Source organism: Urocitellus parryii, chromosome 6, assembly GCF_045843805.1.
Source record: "Urocitellus parryii isolate mUroPar1 chromosome 6, mUroPar1.hap1, whole genome shotgun sequence".
Classification (NCBI taxonomy): domain Eukaryota; kingdom Metazoa; phylum Chordata; class Mammalia; order Rodentia; family Sciuridae; genus Urocitellus; species Urocitellus parryii.
The window spans coordinates 64,500,399-64,513,114 of NC_135536.1; the positions used below are offsets into that span (position 1 = coordinate 64,500,399).

General features: G+C 34.4%; 1 protein-coding gene across 1 annotated transcript in view; it reads right to left on the reverse strand.

The window, feature by feature from the left end:
* The window catches only part of Rad51b (RAD51 paralog B), a 564,662-nt gene that overhangs the window by 502,674 nt on the left and 49,272 nt on the right, over positions 1 to 12,716 (reverse strand). Inside the window, exons 6-7 of the mRNA XM_026385194.2 lie at positions 12,366 to 12,485; positions 10,915 to 11,098 (exon numbers count right to left, since the gene is read on the reverse strand). Of these exons, the coding sequence (XP_026240979.2) occupies positions 10,915 to 11,098; positions 12,366 to 12,485 (304 nt within the window). The remainder of the gene's footprint in view (positions 1 to 10,914; positions 11,099 to 12,365; positions 12,486 to 12,716) is intronic.

Below are 12,716 nucleotides of genomic sequence, written 5' to 3' on the forward strand. Positions count from 1 at the left end.
TGGAAGGGACAGAAAAGCTATTAACTCAGTTATGGCTTATTATACCCAAAAGATAAAGATGAAAACCAGCAAAGAACCTAGGAATTAGACTAGAGACCCTGTGCCTAACAGAAAAAAAAAAAAAAAAGTAGGCCCAAATCTTCTTTATATCAGATTAGGCCCAACTTCCTTAACAAGATTCCTTAAGTACAAGACATAAAATCAAAAATCAATAAATGGGATGGATTCAAACTAAAAAGCTTCTCTTAGTAAAAGAAATAATCAATGAGGTAAAGAGAGAGCCTACAGAATGGGAGCAAAGTTTTACCACATACACATCAGATAGAGCAATAATCTCCAGGATATATAAAGAACTCAAAAAAACAAATACCAAAAATACAATAACCCAATCAATAAATGGGCTAAGGAACTGAGCATACATTTCTTAGAAGATACACAACCGATCAACAAATATATGAAAAAATGCTCAACGTCTTTAGTAATTAGAGAAAGGCAAATCAAAACTACTCTAAGATTTCATCTCACCCCAGTCAGAATGGCAGTTATCAAGAATATAAGCAACAATAAGTGTTGGAGAGGATGCAGGGAAACTCTTACATTGCTGGTAGGACTGCAAATTGCTGCAACCAATCTGAAAAGCAGTATGAAGATTCCTTAGAAAACTTGGAATGGAACCATCATTTGACCCAACTATCCCACTGCTCAGTCTATGCCAAAGGACTTAAAATCAGCAGAGTACAGTGACACAGCCACATCAATGTTTATAGCAGCACAATTCACAATAGCTAAACTGTGGAATCAACCTAGATGCCCATCAATAGATGAATGGAAAAAGAAACTGAGGTATATATATACACATTGGAATATCACTCAGCATTAAGAGATAATAAAATTATGGCATTTGCAGGTAAATGGAGGGAGTTGGAGATTATCATGATAAGCGAAGTAAGCCAATCCCCCAAAACCAAAAGCCGAATGTTTTCTCTGATAAGTGGATGCTGATCCATTTGGGGGGGTGGAGGGAGGAGCGCAAGGGTCCCTGGGAAGAATGGAGGAACTTTGGATTGGGTAAAGAGGAGGGAAAGAGAGGAGGGGAGAGGGCATGGGGTAGGAAAGATGGTAGAATGAGACAAACATCATTATCCTAGGTACATGTATAATCATACATATGAATGATGTTACTCTGTGTACAAACAGAGAAGTAAAAAACTGTGCTCTATTTGTATACTATGAATAGAAGTGCATTCTGCTGTCATGTTTAACTAATTAGAACACATAAATAAATAAAAATAAATTTTTAAAAATCAGCAAAGGGAAAAAGAGCATGACTAAAGTCCTGGAGAAACCAGATCCATACAAGTTTTTACACGTCTTCTCCCAGTGCTATTGCATGGATGTGCTTAATTGTGTCAATAATGACATGCAGCAACACACACAAAGTGACGGCAACCAAGAAAGCTGTCCCAAACCTTGGTGTCCAGTATTTTTATTGGGGGTCAGTCACAAGGCACATGATGCCTGGATAACTGACCTCTCCTAGTTAGACTCCAGGCCCCAAAACAAAATGAATGTTCACCATAAATCATATTGTTTGCATAAACTATCTGATCAAACTGGTACCTTTGGCTCTAAGCCTTCAGGCATTCAAAAATACTCTTATGAGGCAGAATATTCGAAGGGCTTGAGTTCATCTCCCTAGAGCCAGCCAAGGATCAGTCCTAAAGAGTCCTTTCTTGGAAACTTGCTAGATTTGTGCAACCCAGCCTCCAGAGTTAACCTTTCCTGCACAATCTGTGAATGTATTTCTGGGCTATGCCATTCATTTTAAAAATAGCACAATATAAGATTATTTTGGGTGTACCAACACTAACTTACCTAATTATTTACTCATTAACCTTTAATGTGTTTCTAGCTAATAATCAAAATTAAAAGCAAAGTTTCAGAGTCATAAACAGATACACAAAAGAAAGATATAGTTTTTCTAGAATTCATTATCATTAGCTGATGAAATAAAGGTTAGTCTAGATGTAAGTTTCAGGCCCCTAAAGAAATAAGGTTACCTTTAAACATTCCAATTTTAAATAAGAATGAGCGAACAAGAAAGCATTTATGGAGATGAAAAACAATACAGAGAACCTTTCTTATTGCAGAACTCCTATCGTGTTTGCTTTCAGTAATTAATATGAAAATAAACAGAGTAAAAGAAAAATTACATGATTCTGGAAAAGTCATAGAATACTGTTACCACTCAAGAGTTTTTTTTTTTTTTTAAGGGCTTATTTATTTATTTATCTAGGTCTAGAATTTCTATTTTACAGAGTAACTTCATTAGATTTTCACAAAAATGTAAGTTCTAAATACTCATGTTTATGGTAGGACTAAATGTAAACAATGAATCCACTACTATATATAATTATAATGCACCAATAATTTTTTAATACAGATATCCTCAAACTATTAGTATAGATATTTTATAATGGAAAATTTCCACAAAATATTAACAAATATGTCTGTTTCCAATCACATGATTTTATTAGTACCTCTTTTATTGTCAGAGACTAATATAGAAAAGAGCAATACTAGACTTAATTTTTTAAATATTTAATTGATTTGAGTTTTTAAATACATGACAGTGGAATACATTACAATTCTTATTACACATACACAGCACAATTTTTCATATCTCTGGTTGTATATAAAATATGTTCACACCAATTCATGTCTTCCTACATGTACTTTGGATAATGATTTTCTATCACATTTCATCATCATTACTAACCCTCTGCCTCCTCCCTTCCTCTCCCACCCCTCTGCCCTATCTAGAGTTCGTCTATTCCTCCCATGGTCTCCCTCCCTACCCCATTATGAGTAAGTCACCTTCTATCAGAAAAAACATTGGGCATTTGTTTTTTTGGGATTGGCTAACTTCACTTAGCATTATTTTCTCCAACGCCATCCATTTACCTGCAAACGCCATGATTTTATTCTCTTTTATTTCATTGTGTATATACAAAACATTTTTAAATCCATTCATCTACTGAGGGGCATCTAGGCTGGTTCCACAGTTTAGCTATTGTAAATTGTGCTGCTATAAACATTGATATGGCTGTGTTCCTGCAGTATGCTGTTTTTAAGTCTTTTGGGTATAGACCGAGGAGTGGGATAGCTGGGTCAAATGGTGGTTCCATTCACAGTTTTCCAAGAGCCTACATCTTGGGAGCAAATTTTTATCCCTCACACATCAGATAGAGCACTAATCTCTAGGATATATAAAGAACTCAAAAAGCTAAGCACCAAGAAAACAAATAAACTAATCAATAAATGGGCCAAAGACATGAATAGACACTTCTCAGAAGAAGATATACAATCAATTAACAAATAAATAAAAAAGTGTCATCATCTCTCGCAATTAGAGAAATGCAAATCAAAACTACCCTAAGATTTCATCTCACTCCAGTCAGAATGACAGCTATTATGAAGACAAACAACAATAAGTGTTGGCGAGGATGTGGGGGAAAAGGCACACTCATACATTGCTGGTGGAACTGCAAATTGGTACAGCCAATATGGAAAGAAGTATAGACTTAAAATTTAAATGTATCCTTGCCCATGTGAGGATCAAATAATGTCACCTTTCCAAAACAGAAGGAAGTTTTATAGTAGCTCAAATAGAGAAAAAAGGTTGGAAAATTAAGTCATCACATGAACTACAGTAGGGAGATTATATTATATATATATATATATATATATATATATATATATATATATATCATTCAAAAGAAGCTGTTAGATTGGTTAATAATGTAAATTATAAGCAATAATTTAAGTTAACAAATTATCATCTGTTACATTAAATTAATATAATTAATTTGAACATTTCTGTGTTGCTCATAAACACTAAACACCTAATGGTTTCATAAGTATGGTTTATTACAGAGGATTATTAACTAATCTTACAATTCTATATATTTCTATGACAATAACCCTGAAGTCAGCAATGGAGGTTCAGGAGAATATTATCTACATTTAAAAGGGGTCAATGCCTCAAATTAGTATGATAAAACATTGCTCTGCCCTATCTAGAGTTCGTCTTTTCCTCCCATGGTCTAGAGTAGACGGTTCTCTTATGCTCCCTACTAACTACTTAAGATACTGGGGAACCACCAGCCCAAGGTCCTAAATCTAGGGAGAAAGGTCAAAATCAGAGGTTGGCGAATTAAGATCCATGGATCAAATCTAGCCCTTCATTTGGTTTTGTAAACCAAGTTTTATTGAGCCACACTATATCCATTTGTTTATAACCTGTCTACAGCAGAGCTAAGTAGTTGCCACAGAGACTAAATGACCCACAAAGACTAAAATATTACTATCTGGCCCTTTACAAAAAACTCTGCTGAACTTTGCCCAGCAGATCTAATAGGGTAAAATGAGAATAGCTTCATGGGTATCTGAAAATCCTAGAATAAATAAATAGGAAATAAAATATTACTGTCTCTGGAAAGGACACAAGACAACAAAGTTCTCTGTCCTATAAAATGCAAGTTATTAAATATTAGATAAAAGTGTCCCTTATAAGTTTGTTTTTTAGGTACTGGGGATAGAACCCAGGGGTACTTTACCACCAAACTACATCCCCAACACTTTTTATTTATTTTGAGACAGGATCTTGCTAAGTTGCCCAGGCTGGCCTTGAACTTGAAATCCTCCTGCCTCACTCTCCCAAATTGCTGGAATTACAGGCATGTGCCATCGTACCTGAACACAGCTTTTTTGACCTAATCATTTGTTAAACTGTGTTTAAGGATAAGTACATTTAATTCAAGACAACAAGCAGTGGTTGTTTTTTTTTAAACCAAAAAAGCATCGCCCTTTAACTTCTCTAAGGATCTGTTGAGAAACAGGTAGGTATTATACCACTGTTCAAAGGTGAAAATTATTATTTCCATTTTATACATTAGGAAACCAAAAAAAAAGGAAAGTAATTAAGCACAATTATACAGACAGTAAGTAGATGAGTCTTGAGTTTTGATCCAGATCTATCTGACTGTAGGAGAAAATTCTAACCTCAAATCCTCCAGAAAGTAATAATTACCTTTGATATAACATCAACATAACATGATTTTTCAAAGACAATCTTTGCTGACATAAAAAAAAACTGTACTTACTTACCTGAAATCCTGTGACCTAGGATACTAGATATCATTACTAATTGCATACCAAAACAAAATTACACCCAATGTAAATATGTTTACTATTAAAGAACACACACACAAGTTCTAATATATACATTTTTTAAAATAGAAGTTTTAAAGTATAAGAAGGAGAAGGGAACAAATACATAAAATTTTCTCACATTCATAAGTTTAGAGTTAGGACAGACCTCTATAACTAAACATTTACAAGAGAAGTACAATCAAGTTTATTAATACATGTAATATACATCATGGAGGAGAAAAGCAACCCTCAAGCAGTGGCTTGGAACATTGCCTTAAATAGTATTTTAGCAGCTCTCTCTGCTTTCCAGCTGCCACAAGGTGAACAGTTTTCCTCTGCCACACCCTTCTACCATGATGTCTGCCTCACTTCAGGCCCAAAGCAATGGAGTCAGCCAACCATGGACTGAAACCTCTGAAACAGTAAGCCAAAATAAATTTTTCCTCCTTTAAGTGTTTTCTCACGTATTTTGGTCACTTACACAAAAAGCTGACTAACATAGTACTGAATTCTGTATCTATGTTTTTTCCTACAAGTACCTACCTATGATAACATCTAATTTATAAACTAGGCCCAAGTAAATAATTAACAATAATAACTAATAATAAAGTAGAACAATTGTAACAATATAGCATGTACAAGGCCTTGGGTTCAATCCTCAGCATCACGGCGGGGGGACAAGGAAAGAAAAAACTTTAAAATGCTGTCTAGCTGGCTGGGGTTAGCACATTCTGTCTTTCAACTTTTTTCTTTCTTCTTTTTCTTTGTGGGTGGTGCTGGGGGTAGAGTCAAGTAGGTACTCTACACTAAGTTATAACCCCAGTCTTCCAATTTTGACTCCTGTTTCTGAAATCCCTCCCTATAGATGCTGAATCTGCAAGTCAAAGCCTTGGGTTTTGCAGTTAAGGGGATCCACATACCAGTGCCAAGGGAGATGTCAAGTGCAGATGTCACTCTTCTCCCTCTTCCCCAGAAGAGCTGCTTCTGGGGGAGAGAAGGATAGAGTTGGCCTTAATCTAGTGACCTTTCCATTTATGTTTCTTTTCTGTAACTGAGAGCCCCAGAGTGTGATGAGAACTGAAGAGAAGGCCAGACCTTCTTAAAAACAAACAACAAAAAACAACAACAAACTGCTATCCACTGACAAGAAAAAAAAAAACCAGCATTATCATCGATATTTTTTTCATCAATAAACATGATAATTTCACTTGCCTCCATGCTAGAAGAGTATTTAGTAATAGCCATGTAAAAGAATAGAATTCTCAGGGCTGGGAGTAGCTCAATAGCAGAGCACATGCTTACCATGCATTCAGCCCTAGATTAGATCTCCAGCACAGCAAAAGTAATAATAATTGTAATTACCTAATTAATTGATTATTTTTTTCATGGGATGAAATGTTTTAATGTTTTAACAAAGAACAATAAACTTCAGAAAAGTGACAACATAATGTGAGAACAATTTTAGGCATTAGCCCAAATTGGGGAAAACTAGGAAGAAATGAAGAGTGAGGTCTGCTCACAGACTCCTCTGGTGCCTTCCCAGCACCATCTCTGAACTGACAAACACTGCCTATTGTGGTTTATTCTTTGACACACAAATGCATATGATTTGCTGATTTGAAAAAAAAATGTAAAGTTAGAGTTAAAAGCAAATATTAAAATTTAAGTTAAATTCTAATAGGTAGTCAAGTTTAAGAAGAGAAGCAGTGCCTATGATTTATACATTAAAAAATATTTACTAAATGTATACTATGTGTTATGTGCTATTCCTGGTGCTAAGAAAATTTGTATTTAATTTCAAAATATTTGGAGATTTTCCTGGTACTTCTGTTGTTTATTTCTACTTTAACTCTCAAGGGGTTAAAACTTGTACAATTTGAAGATTTTAAGTTTGTTGAGATCTGTTTTACAATGCAGAAAATAGTGTATCTTGGTGAATATCCATGTGTACTTAGAAAGAATGCATATTCTGCTGGCACTGAGTGATATATATGTTCTGTAAATGTCAGTAAGATCAAGTTGATCAATTATAAAATTCAGTTCTTCTATATCTTTACTGTTCTTCTATATCTTTACTGACTTTCTAACTACTAACTCTTATAAGTACTAAGAAGACTGAAGTCTCCACACAGTACTACAGGCATGCTTGCATACATAAGGAGTACATAAGCAAATATACAATGTCATAAGCAAAATTAAATACAAATTATATTTTAGGTTTATTTCCCATATTATAAAAATATAGCATATCCATTGTAGAGCAATGTAAAAATTCAATAAAATGCTTATCTGAGCACCCATGTTGGCTTTACTCTTTATTCTGACTTGAATGAAAAGAGGTATGGAGTGTGTCAAAATGGTATGGCAATGATACAGTCCTAACCCAACCCACCATCTCAGATCCACAGCCAGAATCATGCTGGAATACACTAGCATCCCACCCAATCTTTCTCAGAAGTCATCAGACATTTACCTATGATAGTTCTACTAGACTTGAATTTTTTCTCCTACTGCCTGGCTCTCTAATACTGTCTAGATGTCTAAAATCTTTTCAAAATCTAAGAATCTTAAGAATTCTTTTTCCATCCTACAAGATGCCACTGTAATCTGATTATAGTAAGATATTTTGCCACCTAAAACTACATTTTATCACTATTAAAATCAATATTAGGTGAAGGGGAATGAAGGCAGGGGAGGGGACATGGGGATAGGAAGGACAGTAGAATAAACAGATATTATTACCTTATGCACATGTATGACACATTACCAATGTGATTCTACATGTACAATCAGAAAAATGAGAAATTAGACCCCATTTATGTATGATATATTGAAGTATATAAATGCATTCTACTGTCATGTATAACTAATTGAAACATATAAAAAAATTATTAAAAAACAATATTAAAGCTGGGCACAGTGGCGCAGGCCTATAATCCCAGGAGGCTGAGGCAGGAGGATCATGAGTTCAAAGCCAGGATCAGCAATGGCGAGGTGCTAAGCAACTCAGTGAGACCTTATCTCTAAATAAAATACAAAATAGGGCTGGGGATGTGGCTCAGTGGTCAAGTGCCCCTGAGTTCAATCCCTGGTACCCAAAAAAAAAAAAAAAATTTTAAAAAGAGTTAAAAGCAAATATTAAAATTTAAGTTAAACTCTAATAGGTAGTCAAGTTCAAGAAGAGAAGCAGTGCCTATGATTTATACATTAGAAAGTATTTATTAAATGCATACTGTGTGTTATGTGCTATTCCTGGTGCTAAGAATAAAAGTTAAAGTAGACTCTATGTAGTCTACTAAGGAACACATAATAAACCAATAAACATACTATATAACATGCTAGAGTAAAAACTGTCATCAAAAAACAAAAAGCATAGTAAGAATAATAGGTGTGATTAACATCTACCTGGTTAGTTCTCAAGTCCTCAGGAAAGATTAAGCTATGCTACTATTTAGAGGAGGAATACTTCAGGTAAAGGAAGAGTGTTGGTAGGTTTGAGGAAATGCAAAGATGCATATGATTTGCTGATGTGAAAAACATAATGAACTAAAAAATAATATGTCATATTAAGAAATTTAGTTCCATATGAAGCCCCTTATTCAAAGTATAAACAAAAGCTTAAAACTTCATGATTTTTCACTTAAAAGAGGTAGTCTAGAAAAATTCTTACATGTTCTATAGGAAGTATTTTTCAAAAGCCTTTTAAAACCAGCAGTTACCTGTCACAAAAGCTAACACTGCATTGTATTATATAATAGTATACATAATATATATACACACCCACATACACACACACACACATATACACACTATGTAGTTACATAGTTATGCATTGTATATTTTGCCTTTATTTATAACAGAAAAAACAAGTCAAAGACAGAAATATTGGGATACTAAGTACCTATTTTTTCAGAGGCCTCTATTAAAAACAAAGAAAAGCAGAGTGCCTTTGTCACTAAAGAAGATAAATCAGCTCAGTTAAAAAAACTGAAAAGCATTAGCCTACGATTACTATTTAAAAGGAAACAAACTTTTAAAAAGTGAATTTTCATATTTTAAACAAGCTTAGGTAAAGCAACAATATGAATTAATAAAAATAAGCATATAAACTTATATTCAATCAAATATCTTCTATGAAATATTTTTAAATTACCTTCTCCTTAATCAGTGAAAACTAGAATTCAAATTTATCATTTTAACCAATGATAAGAAAAATTTAAACATGAGCACCACCCACGATAAACTTTATAGTACTTGACTTTAATCCAAATTATGGTTTAAAAAGCCATTCAATTATGTAGAACTTTTTGTACCTCTACTTTTTTTTTTTTTTTTTTTGTATTTTGTCCCTTGCCTTTATAAATCTCAAAAGCTGTGTGGTGGCTCATACTATTTAATACATCCTTTTTTTTTTTTTTTGGTGGTGGTGCTGGGGATTGAACCTAGGGCCTTGTGCATGTGAGGCAAGCACTCTACCAACTAAGCTATATCCCCAGCCCCTATTTACACATTCTTTATGCTGCAAAGATCCAAGATTTTAATTTTCCAAAAACAAATCTAAAATTAATAAAATCATAACCCAGTTTTATCTCAGGGTAAGGAATTTTCTGTCTAGATGAGATATGACTAAAACTGAAAGCCTAGCAATTCCAAATGTTGCTGAGGCTGTGAACAAGTAAAAGTCTCCCATACACTGCAGGTAGGAATGTAATTTAGTATACACTTATAGGATACAGTTTTTTTGTTTGTTTGTTTTCTTTTTTAAAGAGACAGTGAGAGAGGGAGAGAGAGAGAGAGAGAGAGAGAGAGAGAGAGAGAGAGAGAGAGAGAGAGAGAATTTTTAATATTTATTTTCTAGTTCTCGGCGGACACAACATCTTTGTTGGTATGTGGTGCTGAGGATCGAACCCGGGCTGCACGCATGCCAGGCAAGCGCGCTACCGCTTGAGCCACATCCCCAGCCCCAGGATACAGTTTATACATCACAAACCCTTGCAATATCCCCCTCATCTTTAGATTTCCTGATCACAATGCCCACAACTGAAAAGTCATACCAAAAGTAATCTTTGGAGGTTTTCTTACTGGCATTATCATTACTACCACTCTAACCATCCCCAAATGGCTGAACTCTGGTCATTTGAAGTAAACCAAATCCTACTCTGTCAAAACAGCACTGAACACAGTAACACTGTATCTGAACGTAAAATATTTACAAAAGTGACAACTACTATAGTAAAACAAACTTTGTAGAAATAGGCACAGGCAATTGCATTCAGTTTTACTTCCTAAGTTATCTCAGTGTAACAAATGTGATATAAAACATATACAACGAGGGGCTGGGGTTATAGCTCACTGGGTTTGAGCCTCAGCACCACATTAAAAAAAAATAAAAATGTTGTGTCCATCTACAACTAAAAAAAATATTTTAAAAAACACACAATGAGTAAAAGAAGTGGGGGAAAGTGTGACTACAGGAACTTTTAAAAACATTTAAATCTGCCTCAATCTCAAATTATGAAAAAGAGTAAAATAATCTCAGCAGATGAACTAATTTAAGAAAATATTGACATTTGCTAGAGTAATTAAACTGTGCTACCTTAAAAAAGTCATCTGTTTTATGTTTTCTTCTATTTTTATTACTTGGTATTATATATCAGTAAACTTAAAAGAAAGAAAAAGGAGAGATAAAGAAAAACTTACTGGGATTGAAAATTCCTTGGCCAAATACTTCAGTAGGGATGCTTCTTTGGCCAAGAATTTGTTTCTTTCCCTCATATTGCCTTGAAGTTGTGTATCAAACTCCTTTCTGACTACAGAAGCAACAGAGTCGATAATCACAAGTTTAATTCCTTTTGAAATAATTTCTTCTTCCAAAGATTCAATCCTATAAAAGCAGAATTTGTAAAATAATGAAAAATTTAAGATATAACATAAAAATAGATTGTTATGAGGGTTAATCAAAAATTTAAAATTGTTACAAAAATTGCAAATTATTCTTCCTAAAGTTACATTGATGACTGCAAAAATCTCTTAACATCATTTATTTTCAGCTCTTCTACACATATTACACTTTTCTGGATATAGAGCAAAATGTTTTCATTTAGTTTCAGAATTCCTTGATTGTCCCATGAAACTGCCAAAGTTCCAATTTTAGAGAAACACTACTTATTGTAGCCATTCTCCAAAATGGCTCCCACTCATTCCCACCTCCTGCTATTTCACACCCTTGGGTAGCTCCTTCCCTCCCACACTGTAGCAGAGTTGGTCTATGTGGCTAATAGAATAGGACAAAATAACGGTACATCATGTCTAACAGTAGACTATAAACATCTACAGTTTCCATCTTGAGTACTCTTTCACTTGCCCACACTCACATCACTCTGCAGGAAGCAGGTTGCTGTGTTGTGAGTCTACGGATATATCCACTTGGTGAGGAATAGAGGCCTTCCAACAACCACATGAGTGGGCCTGATGTAAGATTTCCCAGCCTAATTGAACCTTGAGATGACTATAGCCCTGGCCAACAGCTTGACTATAACCTTTTGAGCAACTTTGAGCCAGAAACTATCAGCTAAGCTACTCCCAGATATTTACCCTCAGAAACTATGTAAGATAATATATCTTCTGGGTGGTTTTATTATTGTTGTTTTGGGAGGTTTTTTTTGTTTGTTTGTTTGTTTTTGGTACCAGGGATTGAACTCAGGGGCACTTAACCACTGAGTCACATCCCAAGCCCTTTTTTGTATTTTATTTTGAGAAAGGGTCTCACTGAGTTGCTTAGGGCCTCGCCAAATTGCTGAGGCTGGCTTTGAACTCACAATCCTCCTGCCTCAGCCCCCCAAGCCACTGGGATTACAGGCATGCACCACCATGCCCAGCTTATGTTTGCTGTTTTAAGCTGATAAACTTCAAGGTAATTTGTTAATGAAACAGCAGACATTATACCACTTATGTGATATCTAAAACATTTTATTCATTGATTTTTTTCATTTTTAAAGAAGTCCTTCAAAGGCTACAGAAAATTAAAAAATGAAATAATTATTGCCCATAATTTGCACATGTAAAAATTTTTTGTTCTTACTCAGAAGTTGAAAACATGAAAAAAACATCTTCAAAGCATTACAAAACTGTCAAAATATTAGATAACACACCTTTGTAGAACTTCATCACAGGTGAGTTCCCGGTAAAGATGAACTTTACTACTTGTCCAAAGTAATTTTTCTTCAGTGTTAAAATATCTGGGAAAACGGGATTCTGCTATTTCAACCAGTCTATAGGGAAAAAAACAGTCAATATATTTAAACCACACTACTGAGACTCTAATACGAACTGGAAAGCTTATAAACCTTAATGATAGAGCAGACATAAGCAAAATAGCTTAAAATATAAGTTTTGAATGTAAGCTCTCCTTTTGAGCACTTATCAGAGGTTACATTAGAGGTTACATGAGACCAGTGAGGGCTTTTAGGTCTTCTCTAATTTTCAGCAAACAACAATGTCTC